Source organism: Parasteatoda tepidariorum, chromosome 6 (assembly GCF_982258835.1).
Source record: "Parasteatoda tepidariorum strain Cologne lab strain chromosome 6, Ptep-v5.0, whole genome shotgun sequence".
Classification (NCBI taxonomy): domain Eukaryota; kingdom Metazoa; phylum Arthropoda; class Arachnida; order Araneae; family Theridiidae; genus Parasteatoda; species Parasteatoda tepidariorum.
In genome coordinates, this window is record NC_141760.1 from 103,194,904 (window position 1) to 103,215,181 (window position 20,278).

At 30.3% G+C, this 20,278-nt stretch overlaps 1 protein-coding gene across 1 annotated transcript in view; it reads left to right on the forward strand.

The window, feature by feature from the left end:
* The window catches only part of LOC107453523 (choline/ethanolamine transporter flvcr2a), a 35,841-nt gene that overhangs the window by 11,078 nt on the left and 4,485 nt on the right, over positions 1–20,278 (forward strand). The window contains exons 4-8 of the mRNA XM_043045687.3: positions 127–271; positions 6,059–6,187; positions 9,036–9,103; positions 12,320–12,423; positions 17,368–17,481. Coding sequence (XP_042901621.2) covers positions 127–271; positions 6,059–6,187; positions 9,036–9,103; positions 12,320–12,423; positions 17,368–17,481 — 560 coding nt within the window. The remainder of the gene's footprint in view (positions 1–126; positions 272–6,058; positions 6,188–9,035; positions 9,104–12,319; positions 12,424–17,367; positions 17,482–20,278) is intronic.

Sequence of the window (20,278 nt, forward strand, 5' to 3'; positions counted from 1 at the left end):
AAAGTAAATTTTTTATACTTAGAGTCTATTTCCATATTTTTAGATTTGTTAAACTTAGCGCAGTCATTGATTCATTTAAGAACCATAAAATATTATACTTATTATTGGTTTTTATCATTTTTTTAGTTCGGCATTGCTTTAGGTTTTATCGTCCCTCCATTAGTAATGTCTAACAACTGTACAGACGTGGTTGATATAGCCTATGAAATGGCCCTTGAGGTTTACCCGATGGCAGCTATAAATGGGATTATATTGCTCCTTTCTATTTTCGGTAAGTAGCTTAGTAAATACTTAGCTAAATTGAAACGATTGGAACTTTATTACAAGCACATTAAGATTGAAATCACTATTTCGTGAAATCTCATGTAAATACTATAGGCATATTTATTTTCATTTGAAAAAAAAAAACTAAATTATTAGCGCATTAATATTTTTATTTGTAAGTTATCATTATTATATTTTCTTTCGTCATATAAAACAACGAATTTCAACAAGTGATACGATATTTTTTAATTTGTAATGATTCTGTAATACTTTCTTTTAATTGTTACGTGAATTTTGTCCATCTCTAGCCAATTCCCTAGGCTGATTATGGGACAACAAATTATTGTTTAAATATACCAGAAAAATGAAAGCTCACAATGTAAAGAAAAAAAAAGAGTTTATCAAACATTTTTTAAAAGAGCTCCTAAGCAAATCTAGTAGAATTTGCCTTTTCAAACATATTAGGTGTTTTTAAGATTGACAGGAGTAAAAAATACACCTGAGGTAGAAAATGAGGTTACGTTATGCACCAAAATAATCAACTCATCAATATACATCAACTTCAACCTCATTTACACCTCATAAAATCACCCTCATACATATCTCAGCAATACTTTCAGTTGAAATCGAATGAAATTATTCATACCTCAAAGACAGGGCTGAAGAGAATAGAAGGACTAGTTCACTCCGCTCTTAGAGCTGAAGCAGCGATTTCCCTCCTCATGATGTCACTGTGTCCACAGATCTCGGAAAATCGCACGCAAAGATATTATGATAACTTTGCATCTTTCTCTTTGTAAAAATAAGTTAGACTTTTTCTAGTTATTAGCTTTCAAACTTTACGTAATTCAAACATTATTTCCATTCATAAACATAGTTTACAAAAACTTTCTTGGCCATTATATTAAAAAAATACCATTTTAAACTTATAAAAATATTTTATTAGTTGGCGAAAATGACACTATAAATAATTCATTTTAAAAAGTTCAGTTTTAAATTTAATTATTAAGAAAAATGAAAGCATATATCGACACTTTTTTATCTACATATTCTTTTATAACAATAAACTGAGTTAAATTTAAAATCCCCTATTCTAAAATATGCCGTTAATAGCAATTTGTTCATATTTAATCATTAGGAAACATCAACTTTAAACGCTAATTACTGAAACAAAATAATAATTTAGGTTCATAATGACATTAGAAATTTTACAATTATTTATACATAGTTAAATTTAAGATTATATAATTTATAGATATTTAAATTTAAGAGAATATAATTTTTAAAAGAATCATAAATATTTAGAATAACTACATTAAAAAAATAAGTTATGAAATTAGGAGAATTTCAACTGCACACTATGTATTTTATTTATACTTTTTACTTACGTTTTAATTTTCTTTGGCTTTATCCATTTTTTAATTTTTTTCACATGCCTTTCTTTTTGAAGTAACGAGGCGGTTTCTATTTAGATAACGAATTTTTATAAAAGTTCTTAACGATAGAAAAAACGTATTGTTGTTTTATATTAACTGTGTCATTTCGGAATCCATTCTTCACATAGTTGTTCATTTACTTTAGGGAACACGCGGAAAATTATATTTTTTCTTTTTGTTTTTCTATCAGAATTTTTGCAAGTTGCAATCGCGCAAACTGGCATTTCGTTAATAGTTTTAAAATTTTGTAAATTCACGGCAAAAACTGAAGAAAGTCATTATAGAAAATATCAAATGTCTTAGAATATATCACAAAAAGAAATGCTCCAATATTAGTTAGAGCTAGTAAGGCCGAACGCTCTGTTCTTGAAGTAAAAGTGCGAGCTTTGCGCCAAAGTGACGTCACTAGAGAAAATCGGAGGAATGGCGCGGCGAGAGTTTCTTCAAAGGAGTGAACCAGCCCTTCTATTCTCTTTAGCCCTGCCTCAAAGATACTTATTTGAAGTGTAGAACAAATAACATTTACACATCAAAACCAACCTTCCTAAGCTGGTTTTCTTAAGCTTAATTTTTAATGACATTAAGTGCGAATAAAAGAACTTCGTGTACCTTGATTATACTCCTCGGGAGGTTAATTTTTTAAGGTTATTTTGGAAGTCAACTTCAAATAAACCTCAAGTTACAAATAACATTTACACATCAAAACCAACCTTCCTAAGCTGGTTTTCTTAAGCTTAATTTTTATTGACATTAAGTGCGAATAAAACAACTTCGTGTACCTTGATTATACTCCTCGGGAGGTTAATTTTTTAAGGTTATTTTGGAAGTCAACTTCAAATAAACCTCAAGTTAAACTTAACACTTCAAAACTACCTCAAAACAGCGTCAAAAACACCTTAAGTTTTTCTTAGGATGATAACCCCATATACTTATTAATGAGTATAATGACATGCTTTAAATTGAAACAGCTCTAATAATTTGTTTTTACTGGTAAATAAACATTGCGGCAATAGGTAGGATTGATTACCGATTGTAGGTATGTGTTGTTTACCGATATAAAGCATTATTCTGGAAATAAATTTGGAATGAGGGTGAGTTCAGTAAACTTTTATCTAACTAGATTTCTTTTTCAAATATTTTATGGTTAATAAAGTTTGAATTTTTTCTCATTTGATGATAATGTATCATTTTTGAAACTAAGCATTTTGCTCAAAAATGAGTATATGCCGCTTCAATTTTGAACATGTTATTTTTACTCAATGGGTTTTCAAATTTTACTATATTAGCTTCGAAACTACTTAGACACATATTTGTTCCATCTTGAGAAACTCTTTTTAACAGTGAAGTATGACTCAAATGTCATTAAAAGGTACACAAATAAAAGGAGGAACATTTACGCCGTACAGTGTGATTAAATAAATGTACAATAAGAGATACGCCGTACATTTGAAAATTTGAAGGTACAGTGAGCCGTTTAAAACTAGAGGTTCAAAAATTCCTCCTTTACATCTGAAATCAAGGTCGATAATATATGCAGAATATAGAGAAAAAAAAGTAAAATTTTTTTTGATCTTGTATTTCGGACTGTCATTTTAATACTATCACAGTGAAACCTATCCGGAGTGACCACTCTCCGTTCATCATTAAAATGGTGATGGAGGTTGGTCGTTCTAAGAAATTATCTCCATTGACTTCAAAATTGTTATCGAAGGAATGTGATTTTTCGCAAATGAATTTAATTTTTGTCAGTGTCATTTTCTTGGTACGGAAAAGTCACTTCTGTTGACGTCTTGATGGATCGATGAATAACATTTAGCCTTTATAAAAATGATCCCGACTGATATAATTACGTGTAAAAAACAAATTTACCAATTGTGATTGATACACGTGGCTGTCAGCTCACTTTGACGACGTTTAACGTGGCTCTCAGCTCACTGAATTTCCAAACTAAAACCAGCACGTTACTCTCTACAAACTTCTACATCACAACCAGCACATACCTCTCTTCCCATCACCACAACCAGCACATACCTCTCTTCACATCACCACAACCAGCACATACCTCTCTAGACATCACCACAACCAGTACATACCTCTCTAGACATCACCACATGCAGCACATACCTCTCTTCACATCACCACCAACAAGTGGACTTTCAGTCACGACACATTTAACGAACACATTCTGCGTCCACACACCGGCTGATTTACTACCACCAGATTCGAACTCACTACCTCGAGCTCTCCAACCAGTAGTGTGTGCTACGCCTTAACCAACTGCGCTACCGAAGCGCCAACAACTTTTACAGAGTAGTATATCACTTCTGTTTTAAAATATATTTAAGAAAAATTGCATACCATTTTCAAGTTAATTTAATTTTCATTTCATTTTAAGAATGTATACTTTCCAAAGAACATTGTTGAAACTTAAAACTTAAATATCATTTAGATAACACCAAAATTCTTTTAATAGCCCATCAGTTCATTTAGATCAAGGGTAGTCGGGTTTCATTCATATGAATGACGACTTCCTAGTTAACGCCATGACATCCTTACGTTACTACATACCACTTAAAAGTGAAACCTGAACTGAATTACAGCTATCTGAAATCACTTTTTTTACATTTTTTTTCTCATTTTTTTTTATTTAAACGACTTAAAACTCCTCTTGCACCACAAAGTATAGCATGAGGCTTACAGTTGTAAGTAGAAAACAAAAAGAAGAAAAATTTACAAATTTACATTAAAATCAAAATTCCTCAAGGCCGCAAGACTTTCAATACTTTTGACCAGTTCTGATAAGGCAGGTGGCCAACAAATAGAAAGACGCCTCAAATCGGTCTTTAAATTCATTCGGGCACTCGAATACAGACTACAATGAAGAAGAATATGTTCAGCATCTTCATCAGCATCATGGCAAGCACAAATTCCACTGGTCTGCAGATGGAAACGAAATAAATATCTCTTAAAATTTCCATCGTTTGTTAAAATTTGAGTCAATTTAAAATCAGTTGCAAAGAATTTACATTGCAAACGGTGAAAAATGGAAAGAACCTTTTCGTCCAAAGCGACCGAGGCGAAGCAAGAAATTCAGCATTCCAGTCCGCAATGATTTTATCTCTAGCGATGCGCTTCCAGTGAGAAGCTGGAACAGACACCCTTAAGTCTATTTCACCACACGTAGCTTCCCTAGGCAATTGGTCTGCTCTTTCATTGCCCAAAATACCGCTATGGCCACGAACGTAAGAAAAATGAATAGTTACGTTTTCAAGAGCGTTCAAAATCGAGTGAATTTCCACCACAAGCTTCTCAGTAGAAGTCGTGTCACGCAAAGGAAAAAGTGAAGAAAGAGAATCTGTACAAATGAGATATATAAAAATTTGGTTTTCACTAAAAGAATTTTGTATCCACTTAACAACCAGGTTTATACACAAAAGTTCAGCCTGGAAAACAGTGCATTCATTATGTAGTCGGTGCTTGGCAGTAACCATCTCTATATTTTTTATACTTTTATTTTAACTTACTGTTTTTTTTTTTTTTTGTTTTTTTTTGAAGTGAAAAATTATTAATTTTTCTTTTTCAAATCAGTTCTGTTATCTTCATACACGTCTACTTTAAAGCGATAGAAACCTGGCTAATTTTTCCTTATTAATTATTTTTGAAACGACTGAGGATTATCAGGTATCTGTATATTTTTTATATGATGCACGTTCGCAACAATTACAATGCCTTTTCGGAAGATTTTCAAATGTTTAATAACAATTTTTAGAAGTTTTGTTTTTTAAATATTTCAAATTGCAACACTATTAAACTTTAAGGAATTGCAAAATACTAAATGAGCTGTGTTTAAAATATTCGTATCCAAAAGTTTTTCCGAAAAATTCCTAGAGCTCCGTAGAACGTTTACAGGTGCCCTAAAAGATAGAATTTTTTTAAAAACTGTAATAGCATTGCATAGTAACGCATAGCCAAATAAAGGTTGCATTTAAAAAACATTGCATAGCCTCCGATGGCAAGCAAAAAGTAATTTCCGAAGATTGATGTCAGTTGAAGCGATGACAGTCCTAAGGTTTACAGGTATATCCGCAGATGTCGTATAAACTTGTAGTTTAAAATGACACCACTGGAAAAAGTCACACTTTACCATATTAAATCCCATTGAAATAAAGGTCAAATTAACTAGATTTAGGTTCGGACAAACCTCACCTGATCTCCAGATTCAGAGTCAGTAGACGTTTTTCACGATATTAACCATTTCAACGAAATTAACCCTTTTTAATTATTCGCCTGAATTTCAGAACACCCTGTAGTTCATATAGATTGCTTTTTAACACTTTTCAAAATTTCATTTATTTTAGTTTTCGAAGCTGCTCCAAAAAAATTCCCAAGTATAGCTCAAGCTGGGAAAGAACCACCAGACGGCTATTTGCAAGCTTTGAAAGCACTCATTACGAACTTTAACTTTGTATTTCTTCTTTGTGCATATGGTAATATATAAAATATTCTATTTTGTTTAAATGGTCTTGCATATATGTTTTTGTAAGTATCAAAGCTATGAAGTTCTATGTACAGGGTCTTTATAATTAAAGTTCCACTTTGAAATGGCTATAAAAATAAAACTACCCGACCAAATGTCATCAAACTTGGTAAATGTCTATAAGAGGTCATGGGATTTTAGCTCCCGCAACAAAAAAACAAAAAAAAAAACAAAAAAAAATTCAAAAATTCACCACCAGCGAAGAATGGCGCTGTATGCAATAGTGTTAAACAAATGTGAAATATGTAAATTTGTTTTACACGACTTTTACCGTAAATTTGCCGTAAACCTTGTGGTGTCATTGGACCTCGGGGTTTTCCTCTTACAGTACGGAACTTTTGTAAAGCCCTCCGTTCATTGCTGTCGCATTCATAGTAACATTTCACGAGCAAAGCATGGTCTTGCATGGTAATAGACATTGTCGACTCAGAACACAGACAGCTCAGACAAGGCGCCTCACTTTTATAACTGCAAAGTCACATGACGTGTAAAACAAATTTGCATATTTCACATTTGTTTAACACTATTGCATTAAGTGCCATTCTCCGCTGGTGGTGAATTTTTTTTTTTTTTTTTTTTTTTTTGCGGGAACTAAAATCCCATGACCTTTAATAGACATTTACCAAGTTTGATGACATTTGGTCGGGTAGTTTTATTTTTATAGCCATTTCAAAATGGAACTTTAATTATAAAGACCCTGCTCTGTAAACACACAACTTTATTTAAATTTTATTTAAATTATATTTAATTTATTTTTGAGTAAATTTATATTATTACTAGACCCTGTATATAAATATTTCATAAAATTTAATGCTTGGAAAAAATTAGGTAATTGGATTAAAAACGCCCTAATGTTTGTTAGTGAGAATCATCAGGTTTTAAAAGACTGGGCAGTAAATCGTTAACTTTATTAACAAGAATTTGTATAATCGTGATCTTTAATTAGCGAGAGCAATCAAAGTCACACCTTGAAAGAAAAATTAGAAAATAATTGACACAACGAGATTTTTTATAATCGAATCATTGACATTTTCAATTTTTATAACAGGGATCCTTAACTAGGAGTGCAATCAAAATCACTATTTGAAATAATGACTAGAAAATAATTTATATTTCTTAAAAAAAACTTTTATAACTGGTATCTTTAATTAGCTAGTCAAATTTTGAAGGAAAGTTAATTAAATAATAAAAGTTTTTAGAGTGATATTTTTATAATCGGGTTATTTAATTAATGAGAGCCATTAAAAATCAAATTTTCAGTGGATTTTCACAAAATTTGTAACTTCTTTCTTTTCTTATCGAGAACTTCTATTATCGATCATTAATAACCAAAAGTCTTCAAAGTAAAACTTTAAATTATTTTGCAGAAAGTCATTTAATTCATTTGTCAGGTTTAAGTAAAAAAGCAGAAAATCTGTTGTTGAAATATTGTTAAACTGGAATTTTTTAACTGCATTATTTACTTTTTCTCGAAAAAATTTAAAACATGTTTAGTCTTTTGTTAGATTTTGAAATAGAAATTGGCATCTTAGTCAAAGGAGGAAGATTCTTTTAAACAAAATAATATTCTATTTCTATGATAATTTTTCTCGATTTGCATTTTATTTAAGTGGTTATTTCCTTAAGATTTTTTTTACAAACTTATTTGAGTTAGTCAATAGGCATTTAAAAATTGTATGTATTTATTGAATGAAAACGATAATATGATTGATATAGCAGTGGAAAAAAGAGAAAAATGATCAAAGATAAAATGTGAATCAAGGCATTCGAGAATCGTTTAAAATGCTTGAGTAAATAAGATAATGAGCAAATTTCTATATCAGTTTATTTTATTTTATTTTATTACCGTCATTGAACAACCGACCCAAATTTGGGTTTACGACTACTAATATTCAACACCTCAGACTTGTAATTTTGAACCTAATCCAGAAGACAAGGGAGCTCCTGAATCAAGAATTAGGACAACTCTGCCGTAGTGGAGGACTTTTTGATGGAACTAACCCGCATTTGCGTTACATGGTGAGGGAAACCGCAAAAACCTCCCACGGTTAGCTTGACGGCAAGGGACTCGAACCTATGATCCGTCAACCACTTAGGATGCGGAATTCGTATCGACAAGCCATCGCTGGGATTCGAACCCGGTTCAACTCATTGGAAGGAAAACGCTCTATCCCCTGAGTCATCGTGAATCTGTAACAGTTTATTGGCGAAAGATCCGATCAGTTAATCAATAGTACACTTAGTAAACAAATGAGAAAAAAAAGATAAAGGAGAATGTGATTTATGGTGTGGCACTCAATGACAGTAATTTCTGGAATACTGGATAAATATAATATTTTCCAACTGGATAAATATATCGGATAAATAATCTATATAAATATAACATAAATATAATATTGGATAAATATACAGAAATGACTTTTTGTTAAATGTCATACATAGAGTAAGTTATATATGTTTAAAAAATAAAATAATTCGTCAAAAATAAGAAGTTTAATTATGCAGATTAAAAATTAAATATAAAATAAAGATTAAAATTAAAATTAAAATAATCATTATAATTAAAATTAATTATAATAATAATTAATTATTGTAATTAAAATTAATTATTATAATTAAAATTGATTACTATAATTAAAATTAATTATTATAATTAAAACGTTTTAATAACAGCATTAAAAGTACAGTAAGCAACAGACAAGTTTACAAAAATAATAAAAAATATTGCTCAAAAATGCGATTATTTTACTTTTATTAAAAAAAAAAAATTTTAAGTATTTTTTTTCCTTATTTATTAGGATTGATTGTTGGTACCTATTTTGCGATGTCTACATTGCTGAATGAAATGGTGCTGATACATTTTCCAGTAAGTTAGTATTTATCGTCTCTCTATATTAAAATATAGTAAATGTGTTACATTTTGTGTTGTGCGCAAAAACTAAAAGTTTCATATTGCGAGGTATACAGCAAAAAATATACCGCAAGTTCGATGGAGGAAACACGTTTAACACTTGATAATTTCTTCCAGAATTGTGAATTTTTAAAGTTGTAGTCAAAAATACCATGTAGGCCACTCTGCAGGTCACGGGAATGTCACGACTTAATCTTATTTTGAAGTACTGGAAAGTTCATTTTTATTATGGACTTCTTTCGATCGTGTCCAATTTACCCGAAATTTATTACAAGTAAATGCTTTTTTCGATGGTTTTTTTCATGCATTTTTTGCTTCACGTTACAGTTTAGTTTGTTGCTCAAAATTTATAGGACTTAGAAACTTGAAATTACGATACTTTGTAGAAAAAAGAATAATACGATTAAAATTTTAAAAAATTAACGTTTTATTATAAGTTCTAAAATTAATAAACTATTTATAGTCTAGTAAAAAACATCATGCGGGCCGTTCTGCTATCCAAAGAAACGTAACTACAGAGTTGAAATCTGACCAGCATTTTATTATTTTTCATACATTTTATTATTTTTATTATTTTCATTTTATTTTTTTCTTCATACATTTGATTATTTTTTTAATCTAGGTATTCGCTTATTTCGTTACGATAAACATATTAACCAAATTTGCCTTCATAAAGTTATAATATATATATTTAAATAAAATTATCTTTTTTATTAATTTTGAGGGGGAAAACAGTGAACACTGAGGAGCAGTTACAGCGGTTGGTGGGCAGAAAGGCGGAAACAAAAATGCTTCGAAATAAAATTTCAATGTATTCTTCAACATTTAAGTTATCAGGTTATTGTTATGAGTATAAAAATTATCAACTGTTAAAGTAGAATGTAGTTAATAAACAAAAGAGACACATATTTTAATACGGGTTTTTATTCAAAGAAAACAAGAAATATTAGATAAAAAAATTAAATTTATTAATTTCATTTCTAAATACATAAAAACCTATTATAACAATTTAAATAAATTTCTTGAATAATTAAATTTAAATAAATCAATCTAAATAAAAAAATTAAATTTATTTATTTCAATTCTATATTTTAAAGAAGCTAATATAATTTTTTTCTTGACCTACAAAAAACAAAAATTATACAAGAACTATTTTTTCTGAAACTTATACTAATATTTTTTTTAAACGAACTTTTGTGTCAATTTAGAATCCAACTGTTTAAAGCATAACTTAAGTCAAATATTGACTGCTTTAAATTTCTACCGAGAATTTATAATCTTAAGCAATGTATTATGAATTTCAATGTGAATAATCTGGCAAGAACCACCCACTACTGCTGTTTGACTATATGCTGTTTAATGATCGAATAGTGAGTTTGTTGAAGAAAACACAATGGAAAACATTAAGTTGTTTTTTCTAAAAAAAGTATTTTTTTTTTTGTAAAAGAAATCGTGGATCACGTGCATATGACGTATAATTGAAAAACAACGTAAGTGCTTCACGATTGATTCCGAGAAAATTGGCTTCGCATCTTTTCTCCTTCGATTGCTAATGCTAAAATAGAATTTCAAAAAAGTGACAAAACAAAATTTCTCCTTGATTTTTTTTTGTAAAATGTAACTTACCATGTAAAGATGCCATATATATAAAAATCTCAATTTATATTATTTTTGTCGCTTTCAATTGTACTGCAGAAAACAAGTTTTAATTTCAAGAACAGTGAATTTTTTCCCATTTAAATGATTTCCGAATTATTTACTGAACAAGTTTTCTTAGATGCGAAAGCTGAAGAATTTTGCAATAGTAATAAAAAGATATTTTTTTTAAAAAAGGAAAAAAAAATGCGGATGACATTGTTTTAATTTAAATTTGTCTGCAAAAAAATAATTTTTTTTTTATCGTTTTATTACGATCACTGGCTACCCATTGGTCAAATGTTTTTTTTGTGGTTTGATAGCGATTAACGCCACAACATTTCAAATCATGGGTTGCAAAAACTGTCTCAATTGATGTTAGTCATCGGATTGGTTTTCAGATCCTGCCTATGTACGCGTTTCAAGACGTCACAAAATACTTTTCCTTCTTCAGTATTCATATTTATGTTTAAATCACCGTCAAGACAGTAATTATTGGTTAATATTAAAAGGAATATAAAAATACTTTAAATTATTATTATGTAAATACATTAAGAATGGCTGCTGGTGAAAAAAAAAGGAAAAAAGAAGAATTCTAAAAAAAATTTCAAACAGCAGCGGTCGCCGTAGCAACGCATGCGATGACGACGCGTGCGAACTGTTTTCGATTACTCTTGAACACAGTTGAAAAGTGTGATGACGTCCAAATAAAGTTCGCACGCCATCAAACCCAAAACAAGACCCATTTTGCCAATGGGAAAAAGTTTACAATAATGTTTCTCTTGAAGAACTGAAATATTCAAATTGTGATTAATTATGTAAATCAAATTATGATTAATTATGTAAATCAAATTATGATTAATTATGTAAATCAAATTATGATCAATTATGTAAATCAAATTATGATCAATTATGTAAATCAAATCATGATTAATTATGTAAATCAAATTGTATGTAAATGTAATAATTTTTTTTATTTTTATCAAATGTTAAAATAAGGTCTCATTTTAAACGATATTAAAAATATGATTCTTCCTGAGTGCACATTCGAACGAATTACGCTAAGATACTAAACATCATCTTTGCACAGTTTTACTGTAGTATTTCTCCTTAGGAGGACGCCATACAGCGGGAGAAACTTTCCAAGGCAAATTCTCTCTCACCTCCAAAATTAATTTAAAATTTGAAGAATAGAAAAAGTGGGTTTGCGCGAAACCTAGAGTTAGCCACGATATTTCAAACACAGTAAAGAAATTTTCAAACTATCTTAATGAAAATAAACTATGAGAAGATAACTTACGATTGCGCAATGGAGGAGTTCTCTCCCAATAATTTGTATGCATTTTGATATTTAAAAAAAATATCTTTACAGAATTCTAAACTTCGTGGCTTGCTCTAGATTTGTCTAAACTCGCTTTTTCTATACTTTAAATTTTAAATTAACACTGGCGTAAGAAATTAAAAAGTTTTGCAGATTATTATCTCTAGAGCAACTGGACTGATTTTTAATGAAATGTCCATTTTTTATCCTATTAGGATGATGAAGCATATGTTGGATGGTTAGGGGCAATTATGGTAATAGCAGGAATGGTTGGATCTGTTATTTTTGGTGCTTTTCTCGACAGAACGCACAGATACAAGTGAGCACAAATAAGCATGTTTTTCAAGTAATGTCTGGATTAAATATGATTGTAGAGCTTATTCTAGAAAACTCTTCTATTCCAAGCGTACTCATTCGACTTGATTACGCACTTGTAGAATTTATTCTTTAATGCCTCCGTAGCACGTCATTATGTTTTAATGAAATTATGGAAATGTGACATTTTGAGAATATATGTTTATAAATTTAACTACATAATGAGAAATCAATTAGAACATTGTGTATAACTTTAACCCTCAGCTGCTGAGTATTATGTTCCGCTGAAAGCTAAGAAAAGACCATAGGATTTAGGTAATCATCCACGATTGTTTTAATTAGTTATCAAATTATATAAATATCCAGAAAGCATATAACCTTACGGCAACCTTGTATCAGTATTTTCCTTACATTGTCATGAAAATGTTTGCACTAAAAACCTTTTTTAAAATAAAGCAAAAAAATTTCAGTTTCAAGCCTTTCATCCTAAAAGGGTTAAAATTACAGAACCGCTCAAAGGTATCAGTACACCTAGAAACTTATAAAAAAATGGCAAAATTCAAAGTGTCATAACTTCTTTAAAAATGATCAAAAATGCTTCTGCTTTAGCTCATTTTGAAGCTTAAAATCTCTACTTTTATGTACTTAAATTGTTTTTAATTAATATATTTTGCAACTATGTACAATTACACTCTAAACAGTAATAGAAAATTGTATTAATTTTTTGTGAAGTTTGACGCGATGTACGGGCACAAAAGGGTTAAATATTGTTAATTTTTATTATACCATTGAAAAATTTGGACTTTTAGCTTTCATTTAAAAAAAAAATTCCAAAAAAAACATGTTTTTTGACGAAGTTATTGTTAAATAAGAAAAAAGGTTTTTTTTCAGCAATTATAATGAATTTTAGTGTAATTATAATATGATATGAAAATTTTTTTATTAAAATAAATTAAAATTTAATACTTCTCGATAATATTATTTCACAATTTATTATAACAATTTTAACTTTTTTTTTTTGGAAAATATAATAATGAAATAAGAATCAACGTTTACAATTTAATATTTTGAAATTTATTTTTTCGTATTTTTCTCACAAAAAATTTGAAAACAAAAATGTATGTACATTTTTAATTTATTTTAATTAAAAAATTTTCATATCATATTATAATTACACTAAAATTCATTATAATTGCTGAAAAATCATTAAATTCTGAAAAAAAACCTTTTTTTTTATTTGACAATAACTTCATCAAAAAACATGTTTTTTGGAATTTTTATTTTAAATGAAAGCTAAAAGTCCAAATTTTTCAATGGTATAATAAAAACTAACAATATCTAACCCCTTTGAGCCCGTACATCGCGTCAAACTTCACAAAAAATTAATGCAATTTTCTATGATTGTTTAGAGTGTAATTGTACATAGTTGCAAAATATATTAATTAAAAACAATTAAAGTACATAAAAGTAGAGATTTTAAGCTTCAAAATGAGCTAAAGCAGAAGCATTTTTGATCATTTTTAAAGAAGTTATGACACTTTGAGCGGTACTGTATTTTTTAAGCTTTTTTAAAAAAAAGCATTGTCTCTTGGGTAAAATGGTCTCTTAGGTCCATAGTGACGTTTTATCTGACGTCACACTAGCGATGGGATCAAATTGCATTGTTCCTTTTAAATTTCATGACAAGGTGGATTTCAGTTGAGCATACAAGACGTTGCGAAAAGAAACCTTATAATTACCCAGATTTAAGATTATTTTCACCTTAACACTAGCTTTATTCAAGGATTTTTTCACGCTTGAAAACTCTAAGACAACCTCGATTTAAGGTTTTCATATAGAAGGTTGTCTTCCAAGTTTTTGGATTAAGGTAATGTGCGTAGAAGGGAGCAGATTGTCATAGATCTCGTTTAAGATTAGAAAGAAGCTTTTAAAAGTTAAACACGTCGGACAGACTATTCGAGCTTTCTCTTACGATCTATATCAAAGAATTATTTAAAAAAAACTTTTATAGTTTCGTAGTCTTACTGGAATCCTAGACTTGGTGACATATTTCAATATGTAAGAAGAATATTCGTTTTTGAAAACGAAACAACTATATGACGTTGAGAGAGCATTGAATTTTATTGGATCACTGGCATGCCCTTAACAATTCAAATGCGAGTTAAATAATTTTTTACTTCTGCTTCGCTATAAAGGAAAATCGTCTGCAAGAAACAATCTATATTATATAAAACGCTAATACGTACGTATGTATCAATAAAACCGATGATATTTCTTTTCTCGCGCTGGCAACAGTTTTCATTTTTAATTGATAGGATTCGGCGCGCAAGAGCACGTAGTGAACATCATATGGCTAATCTATATTATATAAAACGCTAATACGTTTTAATTGGGTATACTATAGCCTACGTCACAGGTTGTGTTATTCCTACTAAATTTAACCCATGAACGGCATTTTCTGCGAGCCTAACTTCAAGCCACAAATAAACAAACGAAGTGTTTGATCGCTTAAATAGCTGCTCGCCAGATTTTATTGCATTATAAAGAAAAGTAATTGATATTCGATTTTTGATTAATAATTGATTTATGCGGATAGTGGCATTTATGTGGATAGTGGCATAGAATTTAGCATTGCGTCATGGTAAATGTTATTCCTACTAAGTGGTTGTGTTTTTTTTATATTATACCCAATTGATAAGCTTCGGCGCGCAAGAGCACGTAGTGAGCATCATATGTCTAATCGGGTGAATTCTCGCCGAATTATTAAAAAAATTCTCACAAAATTATCTTCATCGAAGCCGATGCTTTACATCCGGCGTTCAGTACTGTTTCATATTGTTTTACAGCACATGGTTTTAGCCCTCTGGTGGGAAAGTCTTTAAAACAAAACTTACAACAGTTACTTTTCTCAACAACTGAAATTTAGAATAGTGTGATTAAGAAACATATGCGAACTGTTTTCAATTTTAAATTAATATTGAAATGCACAGGTTTAGAATTTTCTACAGTGAAAAGTTTTCGGAACTTCAGTGTTCAAAAAAGTATACAAAAGCTAGACGTTAAGAACGTATCCAATGAGCGAGCAAAGCGAGCATCGGATTGCGAAGCAATCCGAAATGAACTGCGAAAGCAGTTTCGGGGTTGGCGAGCGCCAGCGAGCAGGGGGCGAAGCCTCCTAGTATTTATTATTCTTTCATTTTTTTTCCAAATGCTATTAGAAAAACACATATATTTTATGATTTTTCGATATCATTTTTATTAATTATTTTTAATTGATTATTCGATAACTTTAGTTGTCCTCATTTCACACGATTTACGAAAGCAAGCAAAAAGAAAGTTATGCAACGTCGTTTCAAAAGTTGGCGATGTTGGTGTACCTTCGTGCTGGGAGCTTGGCATCGATTTGGCGTGCACTTAGATGCAAACAAGCTCTTTCCATAGGGATAATGGTTCCAGGGCTAAAGAGAGTAGAAGGGCTAGTTCCCTCCGCTCTTAGAGCTGAAGCTACGATTTCCCTCCTCATGACGTCACTGTGTCCACAGATCTCGGAGATCGCAAGCAAAGATATTATAACTTTCTCTTTGTAAAAATAAGTTAAGACTTTTTCTGGTTATTAGCTTTCAAACTTTACGTAATTAACACAATATTTCCGTTCATAAACATAGTTCAAAGAATTTTCTTGGTCATTATATTAAAAAAATACCAATTTGAACTTATAAAAATGTTTTACTAGTTGGCGAAAATGACACTATAAATACTTTATTTTAAGAAGTTCAGTTTTAACTTCAATTATTAAGAAAAATGAAAGCATATATCGACACTTTTTTCATCTACATATTCTTTTATAACAATAAGTTGAGTTAAATTTAGAATCCCTGATTTTAAAATATGCCGTTAATAGCAATTTGTTCATACTTAATCATTAGGAAATATCAACCTTAAACGCTAATTACTGAAACAAAGTAATAATTTATGTTCATACTGACATTAGAAATTTTACAATTGTTTTCAGATATTTAAATTTACGATGATATAATTTATAGATATTTAAATTTAAGAGAATATAATCTTTTTTAAAAAATCATAAATATTTAGAATAACTACATTAAAAAATATGTTATGAAATTAGGAGAAATCCAACTATATACTATATATTTTATTTATACTTTTTATTTACATTTTAATTTTCTTTGACTTTATCCATTTTTTAATTTTTTTCACCTGCCTTTAGCGAGGCGGTTTTTATTTAGATAATGAATTTTTATAAAAGTTCTTAACGACAGAATAAACGTATTGTTGTTTTATATTAACTGTGTCATTTCGGAATCCATTCTTTACATAGTTGTTCATTTACTATAGGGAACACGCCGAAAATTACATTTTTTCCTTTTGTTTTTCTATCAGAATTTTTTCAAGTTGCAATCGCTCAAACTGGCATTTCGATAATAGTTTTAAATTATTGTAAATTCACTACAAAAACTGAGGAAAGTCTTTATAGAAAATAACAAATGTCTTAGAATATCTCGCAAAAAGAAATGCTCCAATATTTGTTAGAGCTAGTAAAGCTGTTCGCTCGGTTCTTGGAGTAAAAGTGCGAGCTTTGCGCCAAAGTGACGTCACTAGAGAAAATCGGAGGATTGGCGAGACGAGAGTTTCTTTAAAGGAGTGAACCAGCCCTTCTATTCTCTTTGGCCCTGTAATGGTACACCTAGATAAATAGTTAGTATAGTTATAACAACAGAGTATTTTATTAAATCATGTGACATAAAAAAATCATTTGACGTGATCCTCAATTAAAAGAGAAGATTCAGATATTTTATAAATAAAAATTTCTTCAGTATCTTTCTGTAAACTGTACACCTCTATTTAATTTTTTACAGTTTAAGTAATAATATATTTACTTCATTACTTTCTTTCATTTAATTCAACTGGCTTTCTTCTTTTTCAGATCAACTTCTTTGGTGATATTCGGATTAAGTACACTGTGCATGATTTGTTATACTTTTGCAATTGCATATTGTCAGCATATTGGTATTCAGTTTTCACTATTCACGCTGCTTGGGTGAGTTTTTTAATGTATTTTAGCAAACCAAAAAGTTATTTTAATTGTTTTATTTTTAATGTTGCAAAGTGCATAATATAAAAATGGACCTATCATACTTTTATTATATTTCAAAAGGTGAAAATACTTGTACTTGTTGTATAACTCACAAAATACAATACTGGAAAGACAAAGAGACATATCTGTATAGAAATTTTCAGACTGCAAACGTTATTTTAAGTTCCGAAATCAGACACAAAAACGTACTTTCTCTGAATAAACAAACCTTTTTCTCGACAGACTCGGATTTATAACCCCCAAATAATATAGGGGGTAGCCACAATCTGAGAAATGTGGTCCCCATTATTTGGTCGGGAGAGCAATCCAAATTTTGGACAGCTTAATATTAATTTTACTGTTTGCGTATTTCATCATATCTCGAGAATTTTCTACGTGAATTGAAACCTTTTTATATGCAATTATAAAATGCGTTTGTTTAAGGATAATTCCATGCAAAAAATAAATTCTAGTAATTACTTATTATTTTTTTATTACTTTATTTAATAACTAGCTGTACCCTGCGTGCGTTGCAACGCTTTCAATTTGAATTTGAATTTTGTATTTAAGTGTGTAAATGACATTTGCGATTATGATTTGAAATGCAAATTTTATTTAATGGTGAAAAAAACCAGTGATAGTCTCAGCAGTTAATTCTCTAGGATATCATTAGTGCATTTTCAAACAGACATGTATGGTGATGCACACGGAGCATGAAACATATTTTGGACAATGATCTGAAATAAGACTGGATCTATGGTGACATCAAGAATTTCTGCTGATATCTGATCAGTTTGGCAAGGTGGTTTTTTTTCAATAAGCCAAATTAGAATGTGTGCCTGAGGCAATCCTCGTTTTTGCCATTCAATAGAGTACACCCAACACCGTGTCTCTCTAAAAACATGACGCTTCACAATGAAATCAAGTAAAGATTATCATTTTTGTTTGAACACACGTGCTGTAATATCATGACGATCCGATGATGATTGTCCTGGTAACAAAATATCTCTAATTTCAACCCAAGCAGAATTGCACGTAAATGTAATAAATAAATCTAGGAGCCCATATGCGAGAACATATGTCATTGCATCCTGTGAGTATTCATACATGTGCCTTGGAGTCCAAGGCACATGTATGAATACTCAGACATGTATGAATACTACATTTGCAGGGAGTCCAAGTTTTTCTCCCTGCAAATGTAGTCGGCAATATAATCATTTTCCCCACATCATTAGGATTAACGTTACCATCATTAATTATTGCATCCCGTAAATGAATGCATTCTTCTGAACGTAATTTGGTTTGATTTAATTTAATATACAGTAGGCGTTCAGTTTCAATTTTCGCATACATATCGATAATGTATTAATGAACTAATTGTCGACATTTTAAAGTATGATTATCAGCGTTTTGGCAATCATCAATCTATATGCATAAAAACTTATTGCACTTGCTTTCTTATTGGTTTTCTCGCCTGTTTGCGGACTTCTTAATTTTATGTTAAAATAATATCCCTCCTCTCCTCACCAAAATAAAATAGGATATTGCAATGCATCATATGATCGATAAGTTTCTGAGAACTCTTTGAACGTCACGATTTCTGCGATGAAGAACTGTATCGCGGGAGGTAAATTCTTCGCCAACTATAACAGTAGCCACTTCATCCAATGTTGGCGCATTGTATTTTTCTTTGTGGTGGCCTACAGGTGTTTTTTCAGCTCTAATAACAACTTTGTAAATATCGGATGACATTTAGTCAAGGGCAATTGTGAACAGCCTAATTAACTGATTATGTTGATCGAAAAATTTTTGTAATACGGTAACAATTTTTCGTTTAGTGCCATTGTTTACCTGACAACGTTGATTGACTTGATCATTTGTGTTATCCATGAAATAAATTTGTAGAAATTTATGATCTGCGTTAGGCATTGAAAGAAGTGATCCTGCACGATGATAAATTTGGCCTTGCACTTTGAATGTTGGGATGTAATTCTCGTTCACGATACGTGTAGCACCGAATAAAGTAATTTAGAAACACGAATTGTACCGGCGTATATGCGCCAAAAAATGTTTCGATTGGTTTGTTTGACCTGATACGAAGGTTGATAATGTCTCGGCAGGCGACGTAAAATCTTGTAGTTTCAGTATGCCTTTAGAACAGCAAATTTCAGCTGTTTCATTTTTAAATTTGAGAGCATTACAAAACATACATAATTGATATATTTCTCCGATGATGACACTTGGGGGAAGACTATAGTTTGTTGTCGGATCATAGTGAAATGCACTGAAATTCAAATCAGAGTATTGGCAGCGTCTGAATAGCGAAATGCGTTCTCGGTCGGTTTTCATTCTTGCTTCCCGTTTCTCTGATGTTTTCGACGAACGGGCTTGTGTAGTTCGTAGTTAATTTGTTGACAGTCTTCTTTCCTGTTGCTCAGACGTTTCTAAGGAACGGGCAAAAGCATTTTGTTCTCGATTAGTTTCAAGTCTTTTTCCCGTTGCTCCGATGTTTCTGAAACACGGGTATTTCTCTTTTTGCGCGATTGAGATGTCGACCGACTAAGAGCGATTTGCTTAGGCGGCATATTTTTGCAAATATTCTTTCAGACAAAGAAAAAGAAATGTAAAAGTTGTCAGTGGTCGCAAATTTGCTTAATCGAAATATCACATACATATTTTAAATAATAAAAAGAGCAATAAAAATGAGATGAATAAGAAATATGAAAATTATAGGAATTAAAACAAAAATCAATTTTATAAA